This window comes from Rattus norvegicus, chromosome 1, assembly GCF_021556685.1.
Source record: "Rattus norvegicus strain SHRSP/BbbUtx chromosome 1, alternate assembly SHRSP_T2T, whole genome shotgun sequence".
Taxonomy (NCBI): Eukaryota; Metazoa; Chordata; class Mammalia; order Rodentia; family Muridae; genus Rattus; species Rattus norvegicus.
Genome location: NC_141534.1, coordinates 44076997 through 44088561, shown reverse-complemented (window position 1 = coordinate 44088561; position 11565 = coordinate 44076997). Strand labels below are relative to the sequence as shown.

The window sequence follows — 11565 nt, the reverse complement described above, 5'->3', positions numbered from 1 at the left end:
TATGCCAAATGGAGAGTCTAAGAGACAAGAAGAAATCTGAGGGATCTATATGCCCCTCCTACCACTGCAACAAATGAGGCAGACTTATCAGCAGGCGTATCTCAGAGCGGAGAACTGAAGTGGATGAACCCATAACCCCGCAGAGAGGAGAAAAGCGAAGGCAAAAGGAACCACATTAGGAAACCGGGGCGAGTGTCCAAGGAAGAGAAGCAGAAGGAGTACCATTGTGTGTGTGAGAATGAGAGAGGCTACCTTATGAAAAGAGATGTGTCTTGCAGGGGATTTGCAATTACACAGGTGAAAGAAAGAGACAGACCGGAGAAATGTTCTCCCAATAATCGGGGAGAGAAAGCTGGTAGCCAAAGGCAGATGCCTCTAATATGTCCTTCCCTTTTTCTGTTTAAGAAAAAAGAATGTGCAAATGCTATTCGGGAGCCAGACAGGCTACTGTTTGAGTTGGCTATACCACACATATAATCGGCAGATAGGTACTGGAGCATGCTTTCTTCTCATATTGAATGTACCGTAGTGTGCTGTTCTAATCTTAGTAATTCGTGGATGTGATTATGCACTCCTTGGGGCCCATCTCTAATATATTCTGCAAGACAGAAATTCCGTTAGTCTATCCAGAAGGAGTGTATGTTATTATTAACATTAATGTGGCATATAATAGTGTTTGCAGCAATATATTGTATAGATATTAATGTAAAATATTAATAGCAGACAAAATATCACCTTGTTAACTAGCATGGATCAATTCTCTTTCATTGATATAGAAATATTTAAAAGCTAAATTGAAATATGCTACCCCAAGACTTACAAATATAAATATAGTCAAGGTATCTAGGAACATAAGAAATCAACTTACCACAATAATAACTAGATATCAAGAAAATCAATGCTCTTCACCAACCCATGGTGGCTCAAACTGACAAATGCTATAGACCGATTAGGGGACAGTCACCTTCATACAATGTGTACACTAATTTATAAGTGAAGAAGGATTGTAGCCAGGCCTCATAAAAAATACATCCCAAAGGAAGTGAAAATCACCTCTGTGTTATTTATTTTCTCCTTTCTTTCCCCCCATGCTCTTTTTCTGAAACTTCTATTTAACAGACATGAGATTTTTATATTCATTTTTCTGCAACCAGTGTTTTAACTTCTGATTCAAGCCCAGCGTTTTCGGTCATTTGCTTGATTTTTGACAGAACCTTTTATTAAATTTTACTTATTCATTGAACCTATTTTTGTGTGTGTGGCACTGGGGTTGAAGCAGGGTCTTGCATACCGTTCTACCACTGGGCTGCATCCTCACCTCCACAGGGTGTTTGACTTTATCTTAGGCTGTGTGTAGTCTGGCATCTAGCTCCTTCTCTCTGCATACGACTTCTGCTCCTTACTTGTACTGTTTTCCTGATTACCTCTGAGATGTTTTTCTTTTGCTCTCTGGCATTTCTTTCTCATCTTTATTCATCAAAAACCTACTTTGATCTTTCCTTCATGAGATTTTCTTCCAATGCTGGGAAATCCTTGGCTGTTCTGTCCCATTTTGGCTTTTACAGTGGCATCTTCTGCCCAGAACTTAGGACTGTTGGAGAAATAATCAGGAAAGGGAAGGGAAGACAAAGACGGAGTAACTGGAAGCTTCGCTGGAATCTCACCTTCCCACCACTTCCTTATATTATGACGGTTTTCTCCTCTGTGTTCATTTTACCGTTTTGAAAACAAGCAGATGAAGAATAGCTTTCACACAGCTTCTGCGTACACTCCTGGTTTTGGGTTGAGCCTCTGACCACCTTCCTTACCCTTCCTCTTGCTCCTCCCTTCTGCTCTTGTGGCTTACTTCTGTGACCCTGCCACCTCATTTCCTTGGAGACCACTGTGCACCCAAGTTTGATGAATATGCCAGTCAGTCTTATCTCCACGGAGGTCTATGTGTGCACTGTGACTGCACATGGAGTGGATTCACAGGGACACTGTGAGACCTTGATGCCTCTTTGTTGGTCAAAGTCTTGTCACAAGGATACAACATGTGAAGACACTGTTGACAGCTGTAGTTGTCACTGCTGGCCTAAATATACAGGTGCCTGGTGTGAGGCAGACATAAATGAATGCAGTAGCAACCCCTGCCAATTTTGAGGGGGAATGTGCCGAGCTGTCCTCAGAGGATCAATAGGGACACATTGCAGGCCTACCTTTCTCTTTTAACTACCTTGGAGCCTCAGGCTATTTTTGTATCTGTCAACCTGGATTCATAGATAGGAGCCTAGCATAACTGTCCTCTGAGAGGATCTACGCAGTAGCTGACCGAAACAGATGCAGAGACTCACAGCCAAACATTAGATTAAGCTTGGAAAGTCTTATTTAAGAGTTGGGGGGAAGGTTTGAGGAACCCAGAGGGGATAACAACCTCACAAGAAGACCAACAGAGTCAACTAACCTGGGTCTTTGGAGACTCCCAGAGACTGAACCACTAACCAAAGAGCATACAGTGGCTAGACCTAGCCCTCCCTCCCCCCACATATGCAGCAGATGTGCAGCTTGGTCTTTATGCAGGTCTCTAACAATTGGAGCAAGGGCTTAACCTGCTTCTGTTTCCAGCCTGTGGATCTTGCTACCCCAACTGGACTGTATTGTCGGGCTTCAGTGGGAGAGGATATATCTAGTCCTACAGGGACTTGATGTACCAGGATGGGTTGTTTCCTGGGGAAGGACCTCCCCTTCTCAGAGGGGAAAGAGAGGAGGGATGGTGGGAGAGGTTATGTCAGTGGTGGGGGTCTATCTGGGAGGAGAGGAGGGCTTTGATCAAGATATAAAGTGAATTAATTAATTAACTAATTAATGGAAAACAAACAAACACATAAATAAAAAAGGGTTAGACCCTAGGAGACAAGGAATAGCTCATAGATTGGTTAAATCTGTCAGCTAGAGCTTCGTGTGGTGGAACCATGACAGTCAACTTTACATCTTGCCCTGGACCTTATAGAAGAGAAAAAGCTTCATCTCCCTTAAGTAGCTGTTAATTTAGGATTCACAAATGTGAATTCACCTCAAGCATCATACAAAACCAACTCCAAACCTGTAGGTATAGATGTAAATAAATGTACCACCGGAACTTTCAAAGAATCAGAACAAGGATACACATTTGCAATGATAACCAAAGATCTTTATTCCTGTCTTTAATTTCATACAATCACATTGGAAAAATAGTTGTGTCTACAAATGTACTTTCAGCAAAGGAAGCCAATAAGACAAAATACTGTTGTGAGTGATTACGGAAAGAGTATTTACTACTGGAAATCAAGCACTCCGTTAGGCTTCTAGCTTACACATCCACAGCACAAGCAGGAAGGGGAAGCTCCAGGTTGGAAGTTGAGCTTTTCCTAGCTGAAGCAACTCGAAGAAGCTTTTGGGGATTGCAAATCCTAGTCGGAGAGATGAATCCATGAGAGGTGGAGTCCCTATCACTGGAGGAATACAATTTTGAAAATCCTTTTGTCAAGTATCTCCATTTTCCATATGTTTGGTTTTCCCTTAGATATTTTGCTTTATGTAACACGGCAGCCTATCTGCTTAGCATTCAGACTTGGTCACACTGATTATCTGTTCTGCTCTGTTGAATAGTTAACTGCATGCTATAAATAAGCCCATCAATTTTCCTCGATTGCTACCCTTGCAGAAAGCTTCAGATAATTGCAATTAATCTAGTATCTACCTATCATTAAATATATTTTTTAAAGAATATATAGCATATGAAATTATAAGCCTTTCACGAGCTAAAGATGAATTTTAGAGTGCTAAATATATTTACAATGTAAACATCACAGTTATTACATAAAGGAAACCACAATATTCACAACACATTTTATTTGGTTTTGCTATGGAAGTTGTTTTCTTGAATTAGATATGTAGAACTCATAATGTAATCACTTGGTTGTTTTCCTTCAAGAATTCTAGAAAAAAAGAGAAAGAATTAGTGCTTTAAACAGAAACAATTATTAAATTTGTATTATATTAGTTTCATTCACTCATTTAGTAAACATCAATTTTTTACTTGTCCTCTGATGATATTGTGTCTGGCCGAGTCAAGAGAAAACTTTCCAGAACAATGACTGTCACAAAGGAATGGGAGGGTAAAGAAGTTCTCTACTTAATCATTAATGAAGAAGCAATTGTACATTTCACAAGTGGACTCTATGTAGGAGGGCCTGAAGGATTTCTCTAAGGCCATCCTTCCACAATAAAGATGGGCTCCAGTAAATGACTTTACAGGTCACAAAGAAATCTAGCTTTATATTTTGGTGTCTGCTATATTCTTTATCTGACAGAAACAGTCATTTTACAAAGCAATATTATTTATTTCTTTTGGTATTGGGCATGGAACCCAAGGCTTTTTTGTAAGCCATGCAAGTGCTCTACTACTGAGACCCCAGCCTAGCTTTTATCCTTGAGCCAAGGAATGTCTACATATGATGTTATTGCTTTGGCAAGCTCGTCACCCCATGCTTCCTTCGTAGATAAAGAGATATTTAATCTAATTGATGGACCAAAATACCCCTGTAGATGAGTTCTGAAAACTTGTTTGCTCCTGATAGCACTCTTAAAATCTTAGATGACTACACCAGAAATTAAAGTGAGACTGAGTTGCCTTTGGCCCACACAAAGGGCTAGCTGTTTTCCTTTCTTAGCCAAGGTTGGAATTCTGCCTACTTTCAAGTATTAGAAACCAAGTTCTGCTGGGACCACCCATGCCCACCCATTTTATCTTTTCTTGGTTACTTCCATGCTTAGTGGTTATATCAGAATCTGTCTTCTCCATAGCCCATTGGAGAAAAGTGTACTGACTTTTGACACAGCTGAACAACATTTCCACCTCTTTCTAAGTATTGTGAGTGTGTTCTGATGAAATAATAAAATTGTTAATGCTTGCATGGCTTATGAAAGGTCAAACTTTGACTTTTGTCCCATGAAGTTTGCTATGTTTGAAGGAAACCAAGAATAGCATGACATATCATAGTGTGCTCCTCTGATAGTTCTTCAATCCACCTGAAGAGCTAACAGGCAATCTTTGGACTAAATCTTACGTTAATACAAGCAGCACCACTTGAGTTTCAAAACTAAGACACTTTCCCTCAGGAATGTGACTTTGAATTTCGTGTGGGAGAAGGGTAAATAGACAAGAAGGACCCCACAGAGGCCAAACTCTTTTTGGTGAGCAGTACCTCTGTAAGATGAGAACATGGTGTGTAGCACCGTAAGGTATTCGCTGTGCTGGGCTCTGCCTCAGGTAGAGGTGCTGTGTGGGCTAGGTAATATCTCTTGGTAGACAGAGTAGCTTTAGCCCTATGATGTTTTTACGCACTGACTCACTCCCGCATCTATTCCCATGGTAGTTGTGTGGATACAGTAAGGGTGCACAGGCACACTCACCTCTGATCTTCAGCTCTGCCCAGAGGACCCTTCTCATCATTTCTCTAGCTCTTCAAGGAAGTCTGGAGAATCTCCCTCACTGCTATGGACCAAAAGGAAAATGCATATGTTAAAAATTTCAGCTGAGGAATGTTCCAAGGAAACAATTATAGCACCAGGTCTAGGTGATTATTGATACTCTGCAAGATACCCTGGGGATTAACAATGATCTCTGCAGCTAGTGATTGCCCATGAATTGTTCAAGACCATAGAATCTAAAATCAGCCTTATGGGATTATCATTATCATCTAATGGGCAAGGAGGACACGCTTGTCTGGTTTCAGTTAAATAGAATTAGGCTTAATATTCACCATGCACACAAAGACAACTGGAGGAAGAAGAGATAGCACTGGAGTTCTTATCTCTGTGTCCAATATTTACATATTATACAGACATAGGCTTTTAGAACTAGAACACAGATGCATCGTGGATAAATGAGATAACACACGGTTGTTGGACATAAATATGGTAGGGTTCCCTTGCATGACAAAATCACTAACTGTACTTCATATATTTTAAAAAATGAAAACTTGAATAAACCACTCCCTGCTTCAAAATAGCCATCATTTTAAACTCCGATGACATAGTAAAATCAAACAAAGGAACCTTAAAAAGCAGAGTTTCCAAGTCAGCATCCCTAGAAATACTGTTTTCTAACAGCTTTGGGCTGACATTCGTGCATCAGTATTTTAAAAGTATGTCAGGGGAGCCTGACAGCTAAAACTGAGAATGAGTAAGAAGTTCACACAAAGCACACAAAAGCACATAAGGTGATGGAGAAATAGAAAGGTCTCCAAAGAGAGCTTAACATGTGAAGATCATGTATACAGTTGCACGCCACCGAGTTATCTTCCCCCTACCTCCTCTTCCCATTTAGAATGGAGTTCAAGTATTTCTTCACAGCCATTTGCTTTCTAAGGCGGGTGTAGTTATCTGTGAAGACTGCATCAGAGTGTCGTTTGACCGGCACGGGGTCTTCCGAGATGCTACTGCTAAAGAAAGCAAGAACAGAAATGACACTCGAAACGTCAACAAGAAGTAGGAGACTAATCTACATCTTTTCCTGCTGAGTTTAGCTCAGTTGGACTAGTTGGTAAATGTTTCCCACTTACTTAGGAAAAATATATTTACAGTCAATAAATACCAAAAGCTCTCTCACCCCGGGTGGGTCAGATGTGTTTTATTCAATGACATGCATTATTTTTTTCTAAAAATATGAACATTATCAAACAGTTGTGAGCCTCAAGTAAGGAAAATAAAATTCTAGAAAGAAAAATAAAATTTGGCGATGGAGTGTTTGTTTAAAAAAAGAAACCGAATGACAAGTACTCGTTACCTGATTCGTTTGCCAATGAGTGACTCAAGGTATTTTTTGGCAGAAATCTGACCCAGAAGTCTACTGTAGTCGCTGGTGAAAACTCCATCAGCATGCCTGGCATTTCTAAGGCAAGGGGGCAAAGACAATGATTTCCTGGTAACATTTCCTCTTAGAGACAACCTAGCTTTTGAATGACAAAGAAGTCTGCTCACAAAACTTAAGCCCAAAGGATGCTCCCTGACACCATAGCAAGAGGAAACTAGTCACTTGGAGCACGATATAAGCTATATGTCTCTAGCCCAACATTTTGGGGGAAAATGGGCTGTTTTAGATATGTACTTTAGTTTTGTTCCCTGGTAGGATATTTAAAATGATTTTTTCTAATAAATATTGAACTAAAATTAATTTATAGTTTTTATGTATTTGTATAGTTTTGTGCTACCTTAAATAAAAAATAATGCAATGAAAAAAATGTGTTAATTTGGTCAAACTCATCAGTATTCTAGGCCTTTTGTTATTCTTTTCCATCAAAATAATGGGGGAACAAATCTATCGCAGTAGAGAAGATCTGAGGGCTCCTGGTGAACCTCGTAAGTACATGGGAAAGCTTTGTATTCTTGGTCTTCAGTGGGACATATGGTCTGTTTGGCAACACTATGCTAGACAAGCAGTTGCAGGAGTGGGCAGCACTGTTGGATCCCTGGATTCTTATAAGGGGGGATCTTTCCTTTGTATCTGTTCCCTCATGGAATCCCAACTGCTTCAGTCTGAGCTGCGATTTGTCTAATCTGGGCCACTGAAGTGATGCTCAAAAGATGTAGATAAGTAACATTATTTTTCCCTGCTTTGTAACAACCTTTCCACATGGCTATCTGAAACAGTTGCTAGAGATATTAACCAGACTGAGAAGTGTCCTTAAAAAGCTATCCCTTTAAAAGATAAAACTAGAATGTTTCATCTTTTCAGATATGTTTCCTAAGTAGGTAAACAAGAGTGAATTTACCTGGACACATCATAATAGGGCGTGTCATTCTCCGCTAAGGCATTCTGCAAGATGTCAGAGTCTGCTTTTAAAGAGACTTGATCAGGGTCACCTGCTCCTTCGAACTGCAGCCTGTCATCCAACCTATTAAGGTAAAAGAAAAACCCACTAGAAATGCCATACAGTTCTTTTCTCAAATGTGGTGTTTATGGTCTGGCAGCTACTTGAAACAGGAGAACAAACTATTGGAACATATCCGTTTGCAAGATAAGGTTAGGATAATTTGACTCCATGGTTTCCACGTTTAATGAGGATATAAGTAGTAATTTTGTGCAAGCTCACAAAAATGATGTCATTCAACTTGTATAAGCCTTCTAAACCAAGCATAATTTCTACTTAATTCAATTCGAGCCAAGCTATAAGCAAAGCACATTGTCCCGGTGCACTTCACTATGTCTACTTGTGAAGTAGCATTAAGAGATGGAATGATTTATACAAGGTATAAACATACAAAAAGCAAATACAAATACAAAGCTTGGTTCTTATTCACTTGGTTCTTATTGGTGATATTCAATATCCACTGTCAAAATACAAGACAGAAGAAGCAGTGTGCAACCTGCTTATCTCTTTCTAGTTCCCTAACGTCATCACAAAGCTGTACATCGGCATGATATATTTCTTTTTATTGATCAATCCAACAGACATGCACATTTGAGAATGGTTATTCCAATATAGTGAATTTAAGGAGTCCCTCTAGCTCCTCATATTGTGTGTATGAGCATGTTCTGGCTAGAAATATATGATGCTGTACTGCAAAAAAATTTCATTTATGATATATGGATTATAATGTATTTGTGAATGCATGTGTATTTTTATTGCTATTGCTCTGTTAAAAGTGTGTGTGTGTGTGTGTGTGTGTAACATTGGGGTGACTTCTGAGGAATGTCCACTCTAGGGCACTTTGGTATGTCTGTGTGATGATGTAAAAGTGGCCATCCATGGGCTGAGGTTGAGCAGTCAGTATGAATTCTAGCATTCCTGTGACTTGTTCATGTGCTGAGACACAAGTACTGAGACTCTGGTTGTCATAGCATGAAATGGATAGGGATTGCGTGTTATATAATTTCAGAGAGAGCATTAGTACTGAGAGACTACCCACCCTGCTGAGCATAAAGAAAAGGCAAACAATCAAAGACATGATGATTTTCCTTTAGGTAACAGTGATCTTGTAGACTAGAAAACTTAAGTATGGACTGACTATTAACATTCGTCTATCTTATTTTAGGTTAAGTTGAGCTATAGCATGCTTTATACATGTGAAGCATAAACTTTATTGTATCAAATGGTAAAACTAAGAAAATTTTGGTTCAAATAGAGAATAGCATGAGGAATGTATTCATACTTCATGATCCTTAATATTGACAGCATCAGTCTTCCTAGACCAATTACTGTTCAACAGAACTCCATGTGTGTATATCTCGTTAACAAAGTATTAATATCATAATAATTTTTATTAACTATAAATTTAAGTGAAGGTGGCAAGTAAACAGCTATTTTTCTACCAAAAACAGAACTGACCTGAGATGAAAATACCTCAGTTAGAAATGGGTGCACAGGGTTGGGGATTTAGCTCAGTGGTAGAGCGCTTGCCTAGCAAGCGCAAGGCCCTGGGTTCGGTCCCCAGCTCCGAAAAAAAGAAAAGGAAAAAAAAAAAAGAAATGGGTGCACAAAGCCGGCCGTGATGCTGTGCTGTGAGTACTGGAGGTGAATTCCAGAGGCCAGAATAGCTTTTTTTTTTATTTTGGTTGGAAATAAATTTGCTGACCACCACAACCAAAGTATTGAAATTTAAAGTATTGTAAACTCTCATGTGGGAATTCTCATTCAGATGAACGGGGAATGCTTGCCTACTTATCTGACTTGAGAGCACACTCTTCCCAGAATAAAACTTACCTCACTGAAGAAGGTGGCCCATAGAGAGGCCAGGCCAGCGACTGTGAGAACAGCACACTGAAGAGTGTCAGGATCGCCAGGAACTGAGGCTTGCTTCTGGATTCCATCTCGGTGCCTCTGAAAAGAGAGAGGATGCTGCCATTCCCAGCCACACTTGGCAACATTCGGGAGGGTCTAGCAATGTTGCCAAGGGCTCTTGCAGATTTGAGGAAAGAATCAAAGCATAAGATTAGTTGTAAAATGGTGTTAGTTCTCTAGCACTAGCTTGGAATTGGGATCCATCCCCAGGGTGAAGGCATTTGAACACCGGCTCAGCTCCCTTTTGCCTTGGCCTCTGCAGGCACTCGGTTGACTTTACCATCTACCCAAGGCCACACTTCTGTTGTGCTGGAGGCAGAGCAGCTAGCTTTAGACTCAGTGTTTTGACCACAGAGTTGTCATAGCTTAAATTTTTTTCTGTTGAAGGAAAGAGCTTCAAGGAATTTGTTGAGTCCTCCCCCCCCCCGTTTAAACTATAATATTGGATTGATGTAAAACTGTGGTGTTACCCACTTAATTTTTCTTCTAGCCAATTATATCTAAAGTTCACATGTTCATATATACACACAGAGATATAAAGTATAAGTTTGTGTCGTTAAGGAAAAAACATTGCGTACTCAACTACATTTCAAATCTTTTTCCCTCTGTATTCACTATAGATATCACTGAGAACTGTTTCTTCAAGCCAAGGTCCAAGCAAATTAATTCAAGGATAAAAGCTAACGCCCTCAGAGTCACTTGGCATTGGTACAAGTTTTTCCAGGAAATCAATTTATATGCATTTCTCTTAGAGCCCATGCATCTTGCACTTGACCCATCCTCATGTTCTATTTCTAAACACTTTCCAGCTAGCACCCAGGTGTTTGAGGGCTCTGTCTCTTGTTACCAAAAAAGTCACAGCACTTAAAAATCAAATGGCAAAGAAAGTGAGTGCTTTCTAAGTTTGATCTGTGTAAAAACAGAAAGAAAAGCTCTTTAAACACAAATTGGAAACCCCGAAAACAAATGCAGCAAGCTGAAATATTTGCTCAAAATCCTACACACAAGCAAACTGGTCTTACTTCAGTTTTAGAAGGCAATATTTAGTGAAGGGTTAAACAGGACTAAGAATCCTCTAAGCAGTTGGGTTCATAAGAGAGAAATTGAGGCTTTTCTATCTTCAAGCAATAGGTTGTGACTATTTTATTTGGCTATTGCAGAAGACGAACACTGTAAAATACTTTGTAAGAAGAAAAATTAAAACAAAATAAAACAAAACAAACAAACAAACAAAACCCTCCTATTCAAAGTCCCGAAGGCGAAGAGGAAATGAAGAAGAGTAAGATTTTACTCACCCTTGGGTCTTTCCTTCTGGCAGGACCGTCTCTCCGGCGCGGGGGAGCTGTCGGGGGTGCTGAAGTTCTGCTTGGGAGAAGGCTCCACGGAGTCTGCCCCTGGTCCTGGGGAAAGGTTGGCAGTAGCCGCTAGTGCTCTGCACTACAACCTGACCAGCATCTCAAAGTTCCTCATTTTATAGGGCTTGTGCTTAGGGCTGAGCAATCAGAAGGCTCCTCGAAAGACGTCACAGTGGTGATCCCATGGGATGAACAGGTCTTGAAGTTCTTATTAAATTGTCATCATGCCTGATTTATATACATTTATAGCAAACAAGTTCAAGAGAGAGGAAATGTACTTTTTTTTTTAACAAAAAGTACTGAGCTGGGTGTGTGATGCTTTAATCTTTACTTAGTTGTGATGAACTGGAAGACGATTACGTTACAGACAGGGCCCAGTGATTCCTGAGAAAATAAGGACTTTCTTC

The 11565-nt window shown here is 39.9% G+C and overlaps 1 protein-coding gene across 4 annotated transcripts; it reads right to left on the bottom strand.

Moving 5' to 3' along the window:
* Nucleotides 1-3147: 3147 nt before the first annotated feature.
* Vip (vasoactive intestinal peptide) lies at nucleotides 3148-11249 on the bottom strand. 4 transcript variants are annotated; one of them, XM_087585397.1, is made up of 7 exons: nucleotides 11099-11249; nucleotides 9726-9842; nucleotides 7794-7916; nucleotides 6809-6913; nucleotides 6333-6464; nucleotides 5434-5512; nucleotides 3148-3956 (listed from the first exon to the last, which is right to left on the bottom strand). In XM_087585397.1, exons 2-6 carry the CDS (start codon nucleotides 9830-9832, stop codon nucleotides 5470-5472), a joined length of 510 nt encoding a protein of 169 aa, XP_087441523.1. In that variant the 5' UTR covers nucleotides 9833-9842; nucleotides 11099-11249; the 3' UTR covers nucleotides 3148-3956; nucleotides 5434-5469.
* Between the last annotated feature and the right edge of the window lie 316 nt (nucleotides 11250-11565).

Excerpts from the sequence above, each read along its gene's own strand:
- Vip (XM_087585397.1), bottom strand. The coding sequence starts at position 9,832 with ATGGAATCCAGAAGCAAGCCTCAGTTCCTGGCGATCCTGACACTCTTC. Across the intron at positions 6,914-7,793 it reads CCCTATTATGATGTGTCCAG|AAATGCCAGGCATGCTGATG; the intron begins GTAAATTCACTC and ends CCCTTGCCTTAG. Across the intron at positions 5,513-6,332 it reads ATTCTAAATGGGAAGAGGAG|TGAGGGAGATTCTCCAGACT; the intron begins GTAGGGGGAAGA and ends GGTCCATAGCAG.